Here is a 22,461-nt window from a genome sequence, read left to right on the forward strand (position 1 = left end):
CAAGGGACCCCCCGAGGAGGCAGGGGACACCGCGAGGGGGCACGGGGACACTGTGAGGGGACAAGGGACCCCCCGAGGGGGCTGGGGACACCCCGATGGGACAAGGGACCCTCCCCCGAGGGGGCTGGGGACACCCTGATGGGACAAGGGACCCCCTCGAGGGGGCTGGGGACACCCCGAGGGGACAAGGGACCCCCTCGAGGGGGCTGGAGACACCGTGAGGGGACATAGGGACACCCCGATGGAACAAGGGACCCCCCGAGGGGGCTGGGGACACCGCGAGGGGGCACGGGGACACTGTGAGGGGACAAGGGACCCCCCGAGGGGGCTGGGGACACCCCGATGGGACAAGGGACCCTCCCCTGAGGGGGCTGGGGACACCCCGATGGGACAAGGGACCCCCTCGAGGGGGCTGGGGACAGTGAGGGAACACAGGGACCTCCCCCGAGGGGACACGGGGACACCACAAGGGGATGCGGGGACATCCCCCATGGGGACACGGGGACACCGTGAGGGGACATGGGGGCACCATGAGGGAACACAGGACTGCCCCATGAGAGGACACGGGGACATCCCCCAAGGGGACATGACACCATCAGGGGACACAGGGACAGCCCACGAGGGGGACGCGGGGACACCCCGAGGGGACACAGGGACACCACGAGGGGCCGCCCCGCATGGGGACACAGGGCCATCGCCCTGCGAAGGGACCCCAGGAGGGGACACAGCGGGCGCAGTGACGAGGGCGACAAGGGTGCCAGCGACGGGGACTTTATTGAAGGTGCACGAGTGCCGCGGGGCGCCCCGGCCGGCCCCACGCGCCCCCCAGGCCGTCCCCACGCGCCCCAGGCCTCGGCAGCCACCGGCAGGACGACACCCGGCTCGGCCCCGGCGGCAGCGCGGGCTCCGGGCGTCTGCGGCGCGGCGGGGACTGAACCGGCGCTCGGGTGAGGCTGAGACCCCTCCAACTCGCGGCACGGGTGCTGCGGGTGGCAGGCGGCGGTGGCGGCTAGCGCGGGGCGTCGGGGGGCCGGCGGGCCGGCGGGGGCGGCGGGCGGCGGCGCGCGGGGCGCCGGGCCCCGCTCAGCTCGTCGGCGACGGCCTCCACCTGGGCCAAGCGGGCCGTCAGCCGCCCCAGCTGCTCCTTCAGGGCGCTGAAATCCTTGTACAGGTCGTCCAGGGCCTCCGACAGCGAGCGGATCCTGCGGCGGCCGGCGGAGGGCTGAGGACCGAGGCGGGGCGGGGTGGGGGGGGCCGCCCCACCGCCGCCTCCCCCCCCCCCCCAACCGCTCACCTCCCGTAGTCGGGCAGCACCGTCTCGTGGTCGAAGAGCAGCAGGTTCCTCATCTGGGAGGTGATGGCGAATCTCCAGTTGTCGAGGACCACGGTCAGGTTGGCGCAGCCCTTGCCGGCGGCTCTCTGGGCTGCGGGGACGGCAAGGGATGGGGTGGGCTGGATGGGGTTGTGTGTGGGGGGGGGCACCGTCGCCCCCCCGGCCTGGCGGGGAAGGGGGTCCCGAGCCGCGGGGCATTACCGTCCGACCCGTCGTCCCACGCCGGCGGCGGCCGCTTCGGTTTGGCCGCGCAGCCCAGGGCCGCCAGGAGCAGCAGGGGGAGAAGCCGCATGGTGGTGCCGCTGCCGGAGAGGACGGGTGAGAAGCACCCCGGCCCCGGCGGAGGCGTCGTGTCCCTGCAGCCGAACCCCGCTCCCCCGGCCCCGGGGACCCCTTCGCCACCTGGGGACCCTCCTCACACGGACCCTTCCAGGCTACCTGCTCCCGTCCTGCCAGTGCGACCGGGGCCAGGGCAGCAGCTCCCCCAGCTGCCATCCCCGTGGACCGCCGCTCCCGGGATATGGGATGCGTCTGCCCCAGCCGGCGAACCCCGAGGCTCGGGGGCCGTGGGACATCGCGCCCTGCGGGCTGGGCCGCGTGCGGCACTCACGACCTGGAGCCAAAGGGGTCGTTTCTGTCTCCTACCTGCTGTGTCGAGGTCCTGGCCGGTGTGGACGCAGGCAGCCGCTTGTCCGGGCTCCGCTCCCCCCGGCTCTGGCTCTGAGCGGCTCCTTCCTTCCCCTTTTAACAAACTGGCCTGGCGCAGGGCCCAGCCACACGCGGCTGGCGGCCGGGCCGCTGATTGCAAACAGACCGCCCCGGCCGGCCGCGGGCAGCGGGGACGGGGCTGCGGCGCAGGCTGCCAGGCTCCGGGGCCGGCAGAGCCCCCCGGCCGCAGGCACGGCCCCGGATAACAAATCGCAGGAGGCGTCGCGCTGGCTCACGTTTCAGGTGCTTTTATTCAACGTTACTTGCAGACCCTCCATCCGGGTCAGTCCAGTCCAGGCACCGCAAACCGCTGCAACCCCAAACACCAACAAACCGAGGGGAAAAGCAAACTGCAGCCACAGCCTGGGGCTCTGGGAACCACCGGAAACGCAGACCCCGTGAGCCCCTGCAGCAGGGACGGGGCCACCGGCTGCTCTCCTAGGGCCGGTGGGACGAAGCCTTCGGCAGCCAAGGCAGAGCCCGCGGGGGCAGGCCAGGCGCTCGCAGGCAGCAGCGAGGGGCAGGGGAGGCCGTCGAGCGCGTGCCGAGGGAGGGTCCGTTTGTCCCATCGCCCCATGCCGGGTGGAGAAGGCAGGGGCGACGATGCCACGCTGCTGGGACGGGGCTGTGCAGGGACTCGCACCTCTGTCCTGCCAGAAGGGCGTTTGGGCACGGGGCAGCGCTGGGAACAGTGCCCTGGCGGTTTAAGCTAAGACCAAACCCACAGCGCCAGGATGACTCCAGGACAGGGCAGAGGGTCAGAGAGGCCCCTGTGAGAGGAGGGCCAAGCCTGCGGGTGCTGCAAACTCCCGGCTGCCCCTCACCAGCCGCACGGTGCCCATCGCCCTGCAGGCCAGGCGTGGAGGTCCTCGATATGTGCCCCAGCCGGGCTGCCTTGGCGTGGCCAGAGTGGGGCTAATGGGGAGAGCCCAGCCCAACTCCCAGCTCCGGCCCAAACCCTGCCCCAGGGCAGGATGCGCTCAGGAAAGATGCAGGCATGAGAGAGGGAGTCGGCTCTGGGAGAAGGGGCCAGCCCATGCCAGGGGAGAGGACAGTGGCAGTGCCGGAGCCACCGTGGCCAGGGCCACGTGTGCATGAGCACCTGCAGGTCCCGCTGCGGTGGAGAAGGCCCGGCCCAGAGCCTGGGCACGCAGGAAGCAAGGCAAGGCAGCTGCACGAGTTACAGTGCTCCCCCAGCACAGCCTTGCTCCAAAAGAGGGGACAAGCTGCTGCCCAAGGCACCCAGCACCTTCCCTGGGCGCTGGACCGGCGCAGCCCCAGCAGCAGGTGGGCACCGCTCCTGGCTGTGCTTAACTCTGCTCTCTGCAGGGGCAGCGGCAGCACGCGTGGGGACAAGGACACCTGTGAGCTGCACCCAGGCCCTGGTCACACCCCTCGTGCAGCCCCTGGCTGCATCCAGCCCGCAGCTGAGCCCCAGCCGGGGCCATCAAGGGCCGAAGCGTCGCTGCAGAGCAAGCCTGACCTAGCGCTGCGCGTGCCGGGTGAGGGGCGGGAAGGATGCCAAGCTGAAAGCTGGCACATGCCCACTCCTTGCCTGGTGCCAAAGGGGGCCTGTCCTGCTCCGGGAGAGCTGCCAGCACGCCAGGCCCAGCCTGGCAGAGCTGCTGTCTGGCCCAACGCTGTTAAGTCATATGCTCACCCCACATAGGCCGTTTAGTGTGAAAGCTGTCGTTACGGCTGGGCTCAGCCTGCCCAGGCCCCCAAGGCTGGCTGCCGCAACACGCGCCCACCGGGAAAGGGGAGCAGAGCTGGGGTCAGGGACCTGCCACAGCCTCCCCAACCCTCTCTACCTCAGGCAAGCAAGCGCGCAGGGAGAGATGTGCCCCAGCTGGCCATGTGCGTGGACCCCCCCAAGCCCCCGCATGGCCTACGTGTGTGGGGCGGGCAAGCCCCATGGGATCAGGCCAAGATAGTGCTGCACTACGGGACATGGGAGGGGGCAGGGGAGAGCGAGCGGCCCCGCTCAGGGAAGGCTCATACATGACTGAGGTGAAGGTGGTTTCCTGGGTGGGGGACCAGTGCCGAGATAAACCCAGGGCGCCTGTCTCCCCCTATGGCTATGGGGCCATCTGTGGAAGGGAGCACGATGAGTAACTGGGGAGAGCCGGAGCCACCCCCTCCCCTGCCCGGCTCCGTGCCCCAGGGGTGCCCGATCGTGGGGAGCAGAGGGGAGGATGGGGAGGGGGCGAGCACCACTCCTGCTGCTGAAGGGTTTGCTCTGTATTGGAGTCTGCCCCCGGGCTGGCAGGGTTAGGTCCGGGGCAGGCTGCACATCTCGCAGTGGTCCGTGCCCAGCTGGTTCATGAAGGTGCAGTGCTGGCAAGCCCACATGGCCGCCGACACGGCGTGCGTCGAGCCGCCCATGGCACCATACTCGTGTAGTCCTGAGATCTGGACACCGACTGTGCCTGCAAGAGGGAGAACCCCATCAGACCAGGGGAGGGACAGAAGCGCTGGGGCCAGGCAGGTCACCTGTCTAAGTCCAGAGCAAATTTTCTGTCCCCAAACCAGGCAGGAACCTCTCCCTCCTCCCTGCCCTCACCTCCAAGACTAGCATCACGGGGAGGCTCCCACGGTGCCAGTCCCCAGCAGGTGGCAGATCTTGGTGCCCCACAGCCAAGAATTAAAGCTCCTACGCTCTACAGCTGCCCCAGCTCCACTCCCCCTGCACTGCCTGATGCTACAGTATCCCAGCTGCCTGGCATAGGTGCTGCCCAGAACCCCCTCCAGGACCTCTCTGACTTGAGAGCAGTGCTGCGCACATGCTAGCCCCCTCAGCCCAGCCCCTGGCCCAAAGAAAGACGGGCTGGGTCGCAGAGAGACCCTGTTCCTTACTGCAGAGCTGCTCAATGGTGGCCCACTGCTCAGATTTCTTCCAGGTCTGTGCGAGCTCCTCGTTCTTGGTCCTCACGGCCTCTAGCAACAAGCTGATGCTGTCCTGGAAGCCAGAACAGGGAAATGAGAGCTGGACACTCTCCTGGTGCACGGGCCGGAGCTGTGACCCAGGCGAATGCCTCCCTGCCCTCCCCTACCAGCCACAGCAAGGGATTAGACAGAGCTGTCAGTCTGCACTGTCGCCCTCCCTTAAATGTGCAACTCAACGGGCCAAGTGATGTACGCTGGCAGGAAGCAAGATGGGGTTTAGTCCTTCTGCTCCCTCCCCTTCAGACATACCCCTAAAACCTGGATGCTTCGTTTTCCTCTGCTCGGATAAAAGCATTTCCTAGCAAGGCTGCAGCCAAACGCTGCACTGCCCCACGCAGGAGAGCGGGCTGGTGTTGTGGGTTGAGCCTTGCTCCCAGCAGGGTGCAAAGCAGCCATCCTGGAGAGCGATGGCTCCCTGCACCCAACCACACGCGCAGCCCCGGCCTGATCTCCAGCTGCCCAGTGTCAGCCCAGCTGCCCTGCACATGCTCAGTCTGCAGCGCCCTCGAAGCCTCTGGCAAACACATGGCTCTTTCTGCTGGCGTGCTGCTTAAAATGGGAATGTCCGACGCCGCAGATGTTAACGGGGGCCTGGGCAACAGCCAAGCTCCCAGTGCCAAGCCAAGAGAGGCAGAGCTGCAAAGACAGGAAGTTGTTGGCCTCGCAGAGATTTGGGGGCTCTGATCTCGTTATCGTTACAACAGGAATTTCTGATTCCGAGATTTTTAAACGTTTCCAGCGCTCAGAGCTGTAGCCAAGTTGGCTCTATCCGGTCTGCAACCGTGCTAACAACCACCACCCACTCATTGCTCCAAGCAGCACTTTGAAAGTTTTTGGTCTAGTCGGGGACTTTAGTTTTACTTTTTAAACTTCCTCCTGAAAGGTCAGCCTGGAAGAACAGGCGTTTGGCCAGTTCCATGTCCTGCGCTGCAGAGGTGGACACCCAGCCTGGGGATGTGCCCAAGGAATCGCAGGCCCAAGACGCTCTCCTCCCATATGTGAATGACACTCTGCAAGGAGCTCAGGGCCTTGTGCCTGGCAACGTGACCGTTTCCACCTGGTTACGTACCCGCAGAGGCATGACCTCATTTGTGACCAGGAAGAGGAGCAGATGGAAATCCGAAACGATGTCTAGGAAAACCGAGGAAGTGTTTTGGGACAGGTACGTGGCCAAGCTGTGGAAGTCCTACAGAGATCAAAAAAGTAACAAAAAAAGGTCACTTTTGCCCCCACAGAGTAATAACATGATTTTGCTACTCAGAGCCATTAGCAGACATTGTAACGTTCCTGTCTCTTGAGCATCAGCTGCAATGTGCAGAGACCATCCTGAAATCAGATCACAGGCTGTCAGACTGATTGCAACTTACTGCATTTCCAGAAAAGAGGATCTTTGGTCCACAATCTCTCTTATCCAGCCACTTGAACAACTCCAGCACAGAGCTGATCCCAGACCAAGGAAACGCTGAGCAGAGGTCACTCAGCTCAATTCACAGCCCAGTCCCTTAAGGAAAGGCAGATGAGGACAAAGCAGCCCCTCTTCCCCAGCATCTCCTGCCAAGCACCGCTCATTCTCTGCTCTCAAACCCAGGCCACCTTGAGAAGTGAGAATCAAAGTTGTCATCAATCAGCCAACTTTCTTCGTCTGTTGACAGAGCCACGATGGGCAGTGGCCGTTCTCCTGTGAGAAGAACTTTTGAAGAAGTTATTGACACCTTTGGCACGGCCTCTTTAGAGGAACTAGATGTTGCTGCTTTAAAGCAACTTAAGCCTTCGGTCAGCTGGCAAAAATCAGTGTATGCCGCGAGCTGTCCAGCAGCTGCCTCTGCTCAATGCTATCTGGGCCTCTCTCATTAAAGGTCTCAGGATTTTAAAAATCAGTCCAGGAAGAAAAGTCAGCGTTCTCTGAGCTGGAGCAACAGGCCCTTGTCCTGTTCCTATCTACGGGGAGAAACAGGTCCTGTCACTGTGAGGTTACAGCCCTGCTAGATCACACATACCAGAGCTGACACCTCCTTAGTGCTATCTGGGAGACACCTGCCCTGGCAAAGAGCGAGGCCTGGACCTCGTCACTGAGCGGGTGGGGACTGGCACGTCCAGCAGGCTGATCTACATGCAGACGCTGTTCAGTACGGGAAGCATAGCTGGCTGCTTGGCAGAGGCTGGACCAAACCAGGAAGAGGTGATTTAAGGGCACGACTGCAGCCATCCTTTCTCAGATGTTAGCAAGTATAGAGGAAGCAGACAGACATATCTGTATTAAACAGAGCTTTGGTACAAATGACTCCTTACCTGAGTTTCTCCCAGCACATCACGGTTCTCGATGGGGAACGGATTTTGAGAAATAGAAAAAGTGTAGACTGGATCCTTGGGGAAAGTTGTAGTAATCTGAAAAACCAAGAAAGGACCATCAGAGCAATGAGAGCAGGAGGGGCAAGCGCGATATGGGAAGCAAGGCTTTTGATAGCCAAGAGCAGCCACAGCCACATGTTAGAGCTCCACAAGGAAGCGAGCGAGGCAATTACAACACAAGGATCTTCAGACAGCTGTTAACATTTAAAGTGATATTCCAGTCAGCAGATCCCTTGGTTCCTGGCAGCCATTTTAAACTAAGCTGGAGGGAGACGTACTGAACGCGCCCTTTACAACAGCGCAGCAAGGTGCTTTGGAGAACGTCCCTGTGGGTAAAAGCCACTGGAACGCAGCTCAGCCCCACACCAGGTAGTTGCTGCTTGGGGTGTCACCCTGGGGGTGATCTTAAAATCAGAGGGTGACAGGGGAAGAGCGTGGCCCCCATGCCCGACCACAGGGTAACCAGGGGACTGTGCCGCTCTCCTCTGGGCTGGAAAGGGTGCCAAGCGAAACGCCTGCACACTTCATTTAACAGAGGGATGCCGGGGGAAGATGAAGGGAATGAAAACACCGGTGAGAAATACATTACAGAACAAGAGATTCTTGGTGTCACAAAGCCCTGCCTACATCCTCTCCGAAATCCTCGCTAACAAAGGTGCTCAAGAGCCGGGTGCATTTGACACAACCACACTCAACCGACACCTGCAGCAGCTCCGAGGCTGATACAGGCTCTTCTTGGCAGGCAAAAGACTTCACTGCTGCTTGAGCATCCAAGCATAATCCCTGCTTCCTCCAGCCTAACACACTGGCTTGTGGTGGAATCCCTCAACCAGTCAAAGCAGCAAACCCTCCTTCTTTCAGCAGGGCGAGCCAGATGCCTGCCGCCCCTAATCCCTCGACGTGCTGGCGCTGCAGCCTTGCTGGGCTGCTGGGAGCCCCCAGCACCCTTCCTGTAGGGCAGCGCTCTTCCCAATCGGCGCCTGCCACAAGCTCTCGGCAGGATCCCGCAACTTCTTCAAATACCCAGAGGCAACAACTATGGGGCGCTCTACACGGGCTGCGCCCTTCTGGCCCCCTGCACTTCCCTCAGTTGCCCCAGACTCAGGACTGTGCTAAACCTGCCTCCTCCCTGCACCCTGTGCCAAATGGGGATGGGGAGGTAATATAACATTGTGCACAAATTACTTGAGAGGTGACCAAGCTCGGAAGCCAGTGCTTGGGTGAGCTACCGACATTTACACCAACCCCAATTCTTGGGGTTATAAATCTTTGGTGTTGGTTACTGATTGCTGGGCCCTGTCAGAGAGGCTCTTTGTAAGCAGAAATGCAGAAACACCTGCCAATACAGTATTAACTAAAATATATACATGTATTTTTTAAAGAGACAAAACAAGATGCTTCAGAAACGCAGCTTTCTATCGTTCCAGACTCCTCCTAAATGCAAGCTCCGTCAATCTGTTTTTGTCTTAATTACACCCCAGGTAGTCCGGAAACAGATGCCTTTACTACTTGAGTAATAAATACGTTCCAACGCTGCCGATCGGAATGGGGCGTCTGAAGGCCCCACACAATGGGCCCATTGTTCTGAACACGGTATTTCTCTGTGTGAATCACATGTCAAGGCCTTCAGTCCAAATGCCACTCTGATAAGTGATGCATGCACCAGATAGTAGTACATGGGCAAGAAGGAAGAACAAGCAGAAGGCTCCAGCCTGCCAGCTTCCCTGTGCCTGCAGGACAGTCTGCCTGGGCCAGAGGCAGCTGGACCAGACCAGTTGCTCCGAGGGGATTTAATCGTTACTGGCACCACCTTCAACTCCAGCACTATCATCTGCCATCCAAATTATTTGCTTTCCTGCCTTCCACACCGTAATGGTTTCCGTTCAAGCTGAAGGGCAGAGCTATGGCCCAGTGCCTGGCAATGTTTGCTGACGGGCAGGTAGCGGCCCTGCCCCAGCCAAGCTCTCTGCTGTTGCTTGTACTCCCTCTCCCAAGAAAAGGCATTTCTGTAGCACTAACCTGGTCTGCTGAGTCACTACGAGGAACCGGATTCTTAACTGCTGCTAACAGACAAACAACTGGAGCTTTCTAATTAGCTCCCCGTGAGGTAGTGCCCAGCACACATATCCTTGGGGCTGGCTGCTTCCTCTGTTTTATGGCTACGTGCCATTTCATAACAGTGATAAGACAAACCAGGCAGTGCCTCCTAAGGAAGTAAATGCATTCTCTGGCACCACAACACACCATTCCCAAAGAGCGCTGCAATTATCCCAGAGCGTACCGTCTCTGTGTTAGAAATGCCTGGCAGCAGAGGGGAAAGAGGATAGAAAGAAAATCTGTTCTGTGAAGGAAACTCCAACGCAAACTTCAGAGGTGGGTCAAGACCTTAACTCTGCCCTGACCATGTCCTGCTCCAAACAAGTGCAAAGAATACTTACGTCTATGATTAGGTACTCAACGGGGAGCGGGCGAGCCAGCTGCGTGATCTCATTGCCAAATTTGTCTATGTCCTGAAAGAAGAAGAGTTTCTTATTATTCCTCAGTTCAGAAGTGGTGTGAAGCCTACGGGATATGGCACTTGAGACACCGCCACAGAAGCTTGGGAATTCTCAACTTTGGCAGATTGCTGAAGGTGCAGAAAAGAATCTATTCACATGAGGCTGCTTTATTGGGTACTGGGGTTGATACAGAGCTGCCCGATTCCCTGCAGGTCACAGGGGTTAGAGATCTCCCTAGCTTTGTAAATCAGGCCCTCTGTTTCTTTGTGAGCCAAGAGAGTGTTTCAGTACAAATGTGGCACCTTTGTCTCGTTTGCCTCAGTCACCACCACCAGAGAGATGGATAGCATTGTTTGAGAAGCGTAGACGCTGTCTGAAAAGTAGCGTTGTCTTAAAAAAAAAAAAAAAAAAAAAAAAAAAAAAAAAGGAGGGATAGTTTGCTTTCCCAACGAAGGTAAACCTGACTCTGCAAAGCTGACCAAAAGTGTCTAATCTCACTGCTTGCTTCTGCTCAGGAATTGAAAGTCCAGGCACTTTCTTATACACAGACCTGAAAAGCTAGCACATCACACAGCATAAACTTGTTTTGCTTTGCCAGACGAACTGAACATAAAGTTTAATTATGGAGAAAAACGGCCAGCATATGTTCATTAATCATAAAATGACAATTAGACTTGATTTATGTCAAACATGCAGAGTTCAAACACAGCTTCAGAAATAAATTCATAGGAACTGACACTTTTCATTAAAGATTCTGTAAGAGGGGGTTGTATTTTCTACCTAAATCATCACTTAACATGTTATAAATCATTCATTGAGCCACATATAAATTATACGCCCATAATTTCCAATCAGAGACCCTACATAAAAGTTTACATTTACTGAGCTTTCAGAAGTCCCAGTGGCTGGAGGCAGACCCAGGGCTGCTGCACACCGGCAGAGCCGTCGCCCCGACACCTCCCTGGCTTTCGGGGAGCTCTGTGAGAGGCCACGAACTCTGCTCTTCCAGCCCCTTTCCAGCAGGCCTCCTCCAGGGTTTTGAGCAGCATTCCTAGTGCTGAGCCAGCAAGCAACACGCTTCAGGATAAACTGCCCATGGCTGACATCCTCCTTTCACAAGCTATATTTTCTCTTTGAGTACGCCACTCCTCCGCTATCAGCGTTTCTCAGTTACGCTAGTATTTACACAGCACAAATATGCAGCACGGCAGCCAGCACCCCGCTCTCACGCTCTGCTCTCCCAGCAGACCCGGATGGACATTGCCCAAGCAGGCTCTGGCATGCTCCTCCGCTCGAGGCAAGAGCCACCAACAGCCCCTTCCACCAGCCCCCTCCCCACCTCCACCCCAAGCACCCTCTGTCCCTAGAAATAGTTCCCTTTGTAAAAATCTACCTTCCAGTCTTTGAAGCTTCTTTTAAAAGCAATTCTGATAAAGATCTTTTCTCCTTGAACATGACAGGTTGTTAGCCCTGTGGTTATTTTAGCAACAAGCCTGGTGGCTCGTGGCCTTAGATCTCTATGGCTCTGACAGGAGCAGTAGGAGACGTGGAGCCTTTTCAGAGAGATCACAGGACCTGAAAGCTAACCTGTTTCTAGATCTCAGTGATACCGTAAGAGTCAGGAATCAAATCCAATCAAACCAAATCAGCTTCTCAAACACAATCCTGCCCCTGCAAGAAAGAACCTGCAACAACTCACACATAATTAGCCCATCTGGAATTCATTTTCAAATCTAATTAAGTTCTAATATGCAGAAACATTTTTCCAGCACCTGTTCGCTTTAATCTCCGCCTCCGGGAATTTCCATGTTAAATGCCTTCTTTTTAATGTCATGCTACTGAGGCCTTCAAGATATGCACGATACTGCTATTACCAAACTGGGACCTCACTTCCCCCAAGTCAGAGGACGTGTCCAAAGCCTCTCCCTCCCTCAGAAAGAAAAGACCCCTACCTCCACACCAGCACTCTTTTCCAACCCCCATACACCATTTTATTAGGCAATTACATTTTAAAAGCCCTAACAAATGTCAAGCTGGGAGAATTGCTCGGAGAAAGACATCTTCACTCTGAATTTAGCAGTCACCAGGGCCCCAGCAGCACCTCTCTGCACATGGCACGTTATTAGTGCAGCTCTGGAGCCAGACAGCCCCAAAGCCACGAACACCACTTGCTCTGCCTAGTGGCGACAGCTCCAAATGGAGGACTGCAAGGGGTTAACGGAGGCACAACTATTTGGCGCCTGGACAAAAGTCAAGCAACAGGGCCTGGAGGATCTGGACAATAAATCATCCTGAAGACTGGAGCAAACTGGAGATTGCATCAGGTGCCGTGATTAGAGCCTTTGAAACCACTGTTTGGAGGCAGAAGCTGCAAATGCATGAGGTCAAACAGGGCAAATGACAGGTGCATCTGCATGGAGAGGGCTGGCCAGATAACACCTTTCTGCAGCCCTGCAGGCCTCCAGCAGCAAGAAGGGGCTCCACGGTGGCCTCAGGTTTTCTCCGCTAAGGTCCCGGCACCAGCCACGCGAGGAACCTGGGCAGCGTTCAGCCAGGAGGGAGGCTCCGACTCCGTGGGGACTTGGCATCCCAAGGCTGGAGAGCGATTAGTGTCTGATACTGTTCGTCTTCCTCACGGGTTCGCTCTGCTGATGGCATTACTGAGCTGAGAAGCTGCCTGTTTGTTTGTTACTGAATCCCAGCGCTGCGTTTCCCTCTGCTGATTTCAAAGAGCTTTACTGGGCAGTACTGCCCCCTTTCATAGATAGGACAGCTGACGCACAGAAGTGAAGTGACTTTCCTAAGAGCAAGCAATAGGTCAGTGAGAGTTGAAACCCATCTCAGGAGACTCCTCATTAGCTAATCAAGCATCCTCTTCCCAGAGCAGCTGGGACATTTGAAGCTAAGAAGGCTTTTCCAGTCAAACATGAGCCATTGGTAGGAGGCCAAGCGGGGGAAGTCCTTTATTGCTAGTGAAAACTCCCTGCAGAAGTCTCTGTGCAGCTTGGCTTATGATGTTTTCCCCAGGAAGACGATTTCAAAGTGAATGGGAGGAAGCAACGCATGCCACATTCGGAACAGCCGAGACTCAGAGAAGCTGTGGGTCTGCAGTCCCGTTCAGCTCTAACAAAAGCAGTGCGCTGCCATCAGCTCTCTCCCAGGGCCAGATGGGATCGCATTTAACAGATGACAAGTCGAGGCCCAGACGCCGTATCAGCTGTTGTAAATACAAAAAGCACATGCAGGACTCTACAAGGGGCAAAGGGCCCTTTCGTAACACTGGTGCCATTGAGAAAGGCTTTTGTCTTACATCATCCCAAAGAAACTTTGTGGGATATTAAGGCAGCTGTAAAACGCAACTCATTGCAGGGATGACGTCTCCACGTTCATGCTAAGCTGAAGTAAATACCTGTCATTAAGAGAGAGCCATTCCTACAAAACTACTAAAATCCAATTATTCAAATGTTTCAAAGGAACCGTAAAACACGGGAACATCTTTTCTCATTTCAGTGGGAGGTTGAGATCCATGAAGTTAACTCTGGAGCAGAGCTCTGCAGGGTTGCACCCAACTCCCAGAGCGCTGTGTGGCCTGGGCTGTAGGGAAGTCACGGACTTGCTGACTGGCTGAAGTGAGCTGGGAATGCAGAGCAGGCAGAGACACCACCAGGCACGCAGGCACAGCGTGCAGACAGCCTACAGGGAAGGGATCAGACCTGACCAAGGCACTGAGCATCAGCATTTGCTAGGGATTTCAACTCTGAATAATCAAATCCACAGTTTGGAAGTTACGTTCTTAGTGAAATCAAAATCAATATGCTTGTTTTCCAGAACCAGATGGACAAAGGAGGACACTGCTCAAGGGCAAAAGATAAGGAACATAAAATGCCCACGTATTATACTCAGCTGCTTTCTCCCTCACCCAGCTGAGAAAAACTAAAGCAGCCACAACTCCCGTTGCCTCCACTTACAAGCTGAGCGGTTACCCCAACTTGTGTGTCTGCATCTTGACAAGGGCGACTCCTTCATGAATTTCTTTGAACTGAACTTGCCAAGAAGCGTGCGCTGGTTGTGCAACATTCAAATTGGAAACAGCACTGCACTGTGGCGATTCACAGCCAAACCAGGAGGTGAAGGGGAATGTTTTCTTCCTTCTGGCTAATCTTACCTGGAGAGGCATCTCAGAGCACAGCAACTTGTATTCATGGTCCCCAAAGCCCTTGATTTTCACGCTTGACCAGAACTTGAGCCTTCACAAGCCAGCATAGCAACAGCCACATGTAGAAAGCACCATACTGCCAATTCCACTGGGGTGGTTCCTCTGAGCAGCAGGGCTAGTGGCCAATATAAAGAGAATGGTAAAGACATACAGAAATCTCAAGGCTAGAGGCTCAGGAAAAATGCCTTTCCTTCTGAGGCAGGACAAAATTGGTGCCATCAGTTTTCCCAGTTCCATGAAAGAAAGGCCCATCTCTGCTAACACACCATTGAGATGAGTCACGTTCAGGCAGAAACCTTTTCAGTAACAGCTGCAGCCCCAGGAGACATGGTAGCCCCTGCTCTCGCTCCACAAACCTGCTATGGTGCAAAGCATGCAAGAATGGCTCGCTGACCAAGGACAGCTGCTCTTTTCTCTCTAGGCACCTCTTTGCCCACGCTCTGAAGTCCTCAAAGCTGCAGCTAGCCTCCCTGCAGCATGGGTCCTCACCCTCCTTCCGTTCTGCAGCATTACCGATTCAGATGCATCTCTTAACAGTTATTTTTGAAATGATCACACCTTCCGAGAGCAGAGGTAGAAGATACCTTCTTCAAACCACATGACCAAACTACAGTTGTTGCCTCTGTACATACACGCAGCACTTCTCCTATTGGCAGGACTTTACGGTGCATCTACTGCATTACCCTGCTGCAGATAGATACAAGAGTTCAATAGATTTTTTTTTTTTTTTTTGCATTGGGATGCAAAGTTGTTCTATAAATACATCCATACTATACGAACATTGGCTTTTTGCTTCTCATCCAATCGTAACAAATTTACATAGCTCCTTTCATCCTAAAGTGCTTTTCAAATGAATACTTGCACACTACACCGAAATATATATATTTCTATATACATACATATATATACACACACACACATATATACACACATATGGATTTTTCTCCCTACTACTGAAATAGCTTCTCACTCTGAGACATAATGCAGCAGCTACTCAAAAGTGCAGCTTTTTGCCCAAAGCTGTGAGGAGGCAGCAGCAGAGAGGACAACCCCTACATCAAAGACTGGAGAAAAAGCTGCTCAGCTCCTGCAGAGCTTTGACAGAGAGAGGGGCAGAAGGACACTGCACTACTAACCAGCCATCCTCTACTGTGATGCCAAATACAGAGACAACTCCTGTTCCTAAAACTACATTTAACCAGCACTTTGACACCATTGTTGTCACCAACCCAGTAACTATGAGGTAGTGTCTCTGACCTCAAGCCTTGCACATTTAATGAGACCCCAAAGGTTTTTAAAGCCAGGAGTGACTAAGCTTTCCATCGATTTAAGAACATTCCAAAAAAATATTAAGAGATCCTACAGCCAAACACGTTTAAGTCTGAAGGACAATTACACTCGCCAGAGCAGTCTTCAAGCCTTCCTTGAGCACATCATGAAAAAGGCAATTACGGATAGAAGTTATAAAACATATGAAATAAGCTGCAGCCCGACCCAGTGAATCAGTGCTCATGGAAATTTCCACAGAAGGCTGGAGTCATCAGTTAGCATTTTGTTTATCTCCCTGCTTCAGATTACGAATCGGAGTGAAGACCTTATGAGAACACCCACTACCTTCCTGCTACTCAAAACACACCCGGGGTGGCCCGCATGTGGGACACAGACCTACAGGACCTCCTGCAAGGTTGCACCCTGACTGTGGCACAGCACGGGCTCCTTTGGAGCAGGACCACAGCACGCCAGGAGATGACGTCATCTTCATACTCGGCGCCAGCCATTGCACAATGGAGCTCCGCTGTATCTAAAGCGGACCTGGCTTACGATCCTAACAGCAAGCTGTCTGTGTGCTATGGGAAAAGGCAAGGATTTCATCCAGCTTTCACAGATGAGATTCCTCTCAAGCACTAAATTTACCCAAAAGATATTCCTCATGTTCAGGTGGCATCAAGACAAGCCAACAGTTCAGCATTAAGGGCTGGAGGGAGAAGGTGGAGTCTCATGGGCTAATTCACCCAGGCCAGCATTTCCTGATCTCAAGCTCAGGGCATACAAGACTATTCTGACAAGCTGCTTTTCTGTTGTTGATGGTGTACAAAATGCTCGTTTCAACTACAGCAAATGATGGTAGCTTTGCTTCTCCTATATTCCTTAATGGACGGCCTTAATACAGACAGCAGGAGTGCTGCAGGCAGAGTAGGCTGTGAATATCAGATACAGACAAGAATGAGATAACTAACTTGAGTGATGGATGGCTAATTAGTTTGCAAGCAGCGTCATTAATTAATTCCTCTATCCTTGCTCACGGAGCACCAACATACACAAGTTTGAAAATCAGTGCTATTAACCTCCGCAGAGATCCTGTCCCCACATTTCTAACTTGGTGCTGCAGGAGGTCTGAAGATCCCCAGAAACAACTGACAGGTGAATAACGACAGTCCATTCATCACTAACTGTATTTAAAAACACAGCAGAACCAGTTACCAACGGCATTCTTGCACAACACTTCAAGTAGGAACATTTTGGATCCATGAGGGTGCACTTCTCTAGATGCAGGTATCCCCCACTACTCCTTGGGACCACTTTTGGGAGTTTACTGTCTGACCCAAGAACAGGATCCGGGAGCAGGTAGTAACCGCAATACTAGAGAGAAGAGCTGGGGATGCATAGCAATTGCCCTGCTGTTCTTCTGTGGCTGTGAAAGCCTTCACGCTCTCCTTTTGTTGCAGGAAAAAAGCATACACAGGGCTGTCTCTCCTCTTGCTGCCTGAACTACACTCTCTTTCATTGCATCTGCTATTGTGCTAATGCTACTCGTGTGCCTGTAAGTGTGTTATACACCAGAGAACCCCTAGCATCATATAAAGAACCGGCTGCTTCCACTGCACCATTTACGCTAGCACATATCACACATGAGTATGATTGAGCAGCGAAGGAAGCAGATTTTCAGCTCGGAACTAAAATCAACAGAGAAACACAGCAAATATTGCCAATAAATACGGAAGAGGATGTGAATTCAGAGCACTTGCTATGGGTTCTTGGTGGATCACTGCAGACCTCATTTAGAAGCTGGATAGCCATTGGCTACTGCTGTACTGGAAACTGTAACAGCACTTTTACGAGGGGGAAATGGAGCTTATGCAATTACTTTGTGGACATATGGTGAATGGTTACTACTGAAAATAGTTCAGACCTCAAAGACATCCTTTTTTTGAGCTGGCCATACCGATTTCCAGACACTTGGCAGAGCTGTTCTTTGCAGCTCCCCCCACCCACAGGCACACAGCCCTTACCTTATAGAACACATCAGGCACATACTGCTCGCTACTGGACTCCTTTGCATAGCCCAACTCCGGTGCATCTCGGCAGGGCAGCAAACACTCATCTCGAACCAGTGCCATGCACTGATTTGAGACCTGGTACCCTTCAAAGTGGACCTGGTTGTCGGGACCACCTGGAAGGGAAAAGTCTGGTTAAAAATCCCAAAGGAAAGAAATTTGCCTAGTCTAACTCGGAGAGACGCTTGACTTAAAGGACAACGTTAAACACGACAGTCTCGTTAACAGTGGAGAACGCTGAGGAAGAAACTGCTGTGGTTGCTTCGCAGGAATTCCTTCTAGGCAAGAATCCTCATTTAAATTCTACATTTATTTAATACCCCACACCTCTTCAGCACCATTTTCACAGCTAGCCTAATGGGACAGACCCCTTGGGTGACAGCCAGAGTGTTTTGCCAGGGGCTTAAATGAGGCTAGGCTGTCCTTTTGGAAGCCTCCTGATAGCACCCCTCTCAGATATCCCCTCTCTTTCAAAAGAAAAATCAGGCACACAGCTCCCACACGCCCATTTCATTTCCAAGGTACCATGAGCTGCAAATTCAGGGCTGTTCACCTAGCAGTGTCAGGCATAAGAAGAAAAAGCATATTCTCAGCCTGTAATGGATAGCGTGGTGGAAATCTGACATGGAAAGTGGAAATTAAGACCCTGGCTCACTGAGAGATCACATGCTTGGTGCTTTAATTTGGATAATGTAAGCAACATCAGGTCATATGTCATTAGAATACAACTGGAAAGAGAAGATCAGATGCAGACAGATGGCAGGAAAGCGTTACTATTTCCAAATCTAGGAATTCAGGAAGAGAGAGGAATTAATCCATGCAGAGGAATTAAGGATAAAGGTGACGCAAACTATGCAATTATATTTATACTGCACAAAAGGAAGGAATCACGCGTTTAAACAGAAATCCGATGGGCTGATTTAACAGAAAAGAATGAAATTATCTGGAACAGAAAAGAGGAAATATTCGTTTTCTACCCTTTAATCTCTAACCTCAATCACTCACTGCTCCAGAACAAACACTCCTAGAAATTAAACATAGACGAAGACATGGGGAAGGCCTGAACAAAGCTAGCCATCATTTTCTCAGTAAAACACCTTGTTTAAAAATAAAATAAAATAATAAAAAGAGCGTGAGAGAAAGATACACATTTATCTTTAATGAAAGATTGATGTGTTTAGCAGCCTGGAATGTACAAGGCAGCTGTCTGATTACATGAGCCTGTTAACTGAAAGAGATAGTGTTTTTACTGAAAAAAGGCTCCAGGAACATTTATAAAGCCCGGGCTCAGAGGAGGCAATATAATATCACACTTTTTTTTTTTTTTTTTAATATTGGATGCTATTTGGAAGTCATGCTTTTTTTCGTTGTGCTAAATAGACCCAGAACCCAGAATATCTGCTCCAGGGAAATTTTAAATGAATACATGTGTCATCCCGTGGAGAAGAGCAGACTGAACTTCTAATGCTACAACTCCTCCAGCACATGCCAACATCTCCCCACACGGTCCAGGCAGAGCAGACTATTGCATAATGCCTCTGGGGACTTGCTGTGAAAATGGCTAAAATCAGAGGTGACAAAGCAAAGCATTTTGCAGCAGGCTTCTCTGTTTTATTCAAACAAAAACGTTTCCATGCACGAAAGGGCAAAGAATCCTACATAAGGGTTTCCCTGACAATGACACAAGGGAGATAAAGGTCCCTCCTTTATGCTCAATGAGTCAGAATAACTTTCAGGATCCAGATTGCTGTGGTTCTGCACTGCCGCTTTCAGGCAACAGAATTTGGAGCTTAACAAGTCAAAACCGAAAACCAACCAGCATCTATTCCCCTGACTACAGACAAACAAACAGATTCTGGATCAGAGGGGTGGATGCTACAGGTTTGAGCCTCAATTAAGACTCCTGCCAGGGACAGGGTAAATAGTTGTAGAGTAAACAGCACAAGGAACAACAATATATTTTACTTGATAGGACAAGGATGAACCCTTGTTAAATAGGACAGATGGGGACTGGGACAGTCTGACTTCTTCTGGGAGAGCTGCTTCTTCCTCTTCTACTATCAAAAGGCAATTCAGGTATAACCAGGAGAGTCAAGGCAAGCCAAGGCCAGTTTATACCTGTAGCCACAACTGTGACAAACTTGGATCCAAAATGACCATCTGGAGAAAGCCGACAGATGTTGGGCTGCTGGTTCTGAAAGTTTCCAGCCGTGATGCACTCTTCTGCACTTAGATAATAAGTGTCCTGAGGGAAGAGCAGAAACGTCAATAAAAAGGACAACATGATGTAGCCTAGACCTATTTCCCTGGTCTGCAGCCAAAGAAAACTACCAACACCCTAGTAAAACATGCTTTCGTAGAAAGTTGTTGCAAAGACTGAGAAAAGAATGTGACATATCAGTTCTCTGAGCTTGGCTTTCACCAGAAGGAACATCCCACTTCTGCTTCTGGTTCCACCCACCTTTACACACCCATTTTGTTACGGGCTTTCATTTTCCAAGCAGGGATGCCATTGATTTTAGAATTGCAGGAAGCTGAGAAGGTCAAAGTTTGAGGATCCAAACCACATACTTCACAAAGCCCAGCCCATAAGAAGGGCCTCTGATTGAATCACTTTTGCTCACTGAATTCACATCTCACACAAACCCATTGCCTCCACTCTACTAAATTCTCTCAAACTATGAGCCCTAAGAGCAGGTGAAGGACTGCAGGCAGGCAGCTCTGCACACTGTCCAAATAGCTAAACTCCCAACAGCGCTCGTTGAGCTCAAGCTCCTTTTCCTTCAAAGCTTTTTAAAAAAACCACATTTCACAAACATTCCACTTCCAGTGTCACCTCCAGCCCTGTGCTGCCCTGGCTCAGTATTCTGCTTGGCAAAGCCTGCATTTACGTGATTATACAAAGAGTCAATATCAAGAGCTGTAATTAACTATGCACTTGCATCTCACCTTGTTTCGGCTGTATCGAACGGTCCCTTTCCGCGTGTCTTCAGAGACCAGATCAGTAAATATCCAGCCAACCTATAGGGAAACGTTAAAAAGAAAGTTGCTTAAAAAAAAAAAAGGCTGGGGGGGAGGGAATAGAGAGAGAAAGAAGGGAGCTTATACATCTCCTCTTAGCAGGACAAGATGTTCTTGGCTCTTCACACTGCCCTGCGAGGGCCTGCTGCAAGCTGCCTGAAGGAAATCGCTCTCCCAGCTGTGTCAGGCTCATTTGAATACAATTTCCAGGAGCAGCATGCCAGCTGGCCGGCTGGGGGCACCTGCAGGTTTACGTTTCACTATGGAATATTTTTTCATGGAAAGATCTGGAGGCTGCAAGAGGCCTCTCAGCCACTACCTCTTCCCACCCACAGCAAAAAGCATTTCCTATTGAGCGTTTAGAGCAAAGCAGCATCAGGAGCGCCAAGAGATGACAAAACAGCTCACATGATCTCATTTTGAAGCTAGCAGTCGCTAGCTAAGATAAAGCTCATATGTTCCCACTGGAGTATGATTCATCCCAAATCAGTCTGCTGTGTTCCAAAAAAAACATTCCTGCTTTTTGCATTGTTTGCACATATGAGTATAGATGTGTACACACACACACACACCGCTGCATGAACCCTTCTCTACACACACATGCTATAAACAGCTCCGATCAGCCCCCTCGTGACTAACTCCCATAGCATTAACCCATGAGAGTAAGAATGATTCAGACTGATTCAGACTCCTAGCAGAGCCTAGGCAGACAAAATCTGCAGCCAACAGTAAACTACACGTTAAGTCATATTGATTAAAAAAAAAAAAAAATTGAAAAAACAAATCTTAAAAAATTTTTTAAATATCTGAGGTTAGAAGCAAAGGAAAAGTCAGAAAACAAACAACATGCACAGAAGCTTTGCTTCAGACACTTGCAAAAGGCTGAAGATTTTATCTGCAGAGAACAAAAGATCTCACCGCAGTTGTTTATAGCCTGCTGTACTGAGACTTTTCTGATTTTTGTTTTCTTTAGCAAGTCAAATCTTGTTTGTGTATGTCTCATTCCTGGCATTCACATGATACCAAGATGCCTTCCCAAACCGGAAAAGATCAGTACAGATTTGAGAGGTGTCAGCAAACCGAAGGACCCCAATAGCCATATGTTCTGATCGAATCACTAGCAGGCTGCCGGCACAGAGGGACCACAGGACTGAGGCTCAACTGCTGGGGTATCTGCACCTCTAACAAGCAGGCAAAGTAGCTTGTCACAGCCTGCCTGAACAGCACCAGGAGGCTAAACTAAAAATCAAACAGCCTAAGAACTACCGGCACTTAAGCTAGATTTGAGATGTGCCCAGACAGCCTTGAATTAACCCCGTGGAGCTGGAGAGAACTGCCAATGACTTTCTTCATTGCCATACAAAGATGCACGATACTCGACAACATCCTGACCTTTCTCAGTCCAAGCTTTGAAGCAATCTCATCCACAACCTCTGCTTTTGGATCTTCCAGGATCTCCAGGCTGTTCTGAGTACCAATCTGCAGTAAAGAAAAACACGCTAGTAAGATAGAACAGGAAAAACCATAGCACACCATTGTCAGGACTCAGGCAGAGGATGGAAGCAAAGATCTGGCTTTCCCCTTCAGCTCCATCACCGACTGGTTTCGCCCTGGAGACCTCCTTTATTCATACAGACCGTCCTGTAATTCTTCAGCTAAGTTTGCAATGCATGTTGGGCTTTATGAATGAAAGACTTGCTCAGCATTTACAAACAGGCCATTTCTGTTTCTGAGCACTTTGGAAAAAGCAAAAAACTACATAATTTTCCAAAGCTCTGTTCAACCTGCCAGTTTTGTACTCCTGTTTTATTTATTTGAATCTTTGAGCAGCACAGAGGCAGGAGTTCAGTGAATCCAAGAGCCCACACCCTGGCCTTCCCCTGAGTTCTGGAAAACAAGACTCCATCTGGGTGCGTTTCAGAGGCGAGCTTTCTTGTGTGGGGAGCTGCTCTGCCAAGAAGCAGAGACTGCTTGCCAGGAAAGCAAAGGCTGCCTCGCTTTTACCATACACAACTAGAAGCATATGAACTTCCAGCGCAGAGGGCTTAACAGCGA

At 52.3% G+C, this 22,461-nt stretch overlaps 1 protein-coding gene across 1 annotated transcript in view; it reads right to left on the reverse strand.

Annotated features, from left to right (window-relative positions):
* Positions 1 to 2,273: 2,273 nt before the first annotated feature.
* The window catches only part of NPLOC4 (NPL4 homolog, ubiquitin recognition factor), a 32,417-nt gene continuing 12,229 nt past the window's right edge, over positions 2,274 to 22,461 (reverse strand). Inside the window, exons 9-17 of the mRNA XM_068914114.1 lie at positions 21,799 to 21,885; positions 20,335 to 20,406; positions 19,504 to 19,630; positions 17,341 to 17,501; positions 9,775 to 9,846; positions 7,277 to 7,372; positions 6,057 to 6,173; positions 4,898 to 5,000; positions 2,274 to 4,470 (exon numbers count right to left, since the gene is read on the reverse strand). Coding sequence (XP_068770215.1) covers positions 4,313 to 4,470; positions 4,898 to 5,000; positions 6,057 to 6,173; positions 7,277 to 7,372; positions 9,775 to 9,846; positions 17,341 to 17,501; positions 19,504 to 19,630; positions 20,335 to 20,406; positions 21,799 to 21,885 — 993 coding nt within the window. The 3' untranslated portion in view covers positions 2,274 to 4,312. The remainder of the gene's footprint in view (positions 4,471 to 4,897; positions 5,001 to 6,056; positions 6,174 to 7,276; positions 7,373 to 9,774; positions 9,847 to 17,340; positions 17,502 to 19,503; positions 19,631 to 20,334; positions 20,407 to 21,798; positions 21,886 to 22,461) is intronic.

This window comes from Struthio camelus, chromosome 19 (genome assembly GCF_040807025.1).
Source record: "Struthio camelus isolate bStrCam1 chromosome 19, bStrCam1.hap1, whole genome shotgun sequence".
Lineage (NCBI taxonomy): Eukaryota > Metazoa > Chordata > Aves > Struthioniformes > Struthionidae > Struthio > Struthio camelus.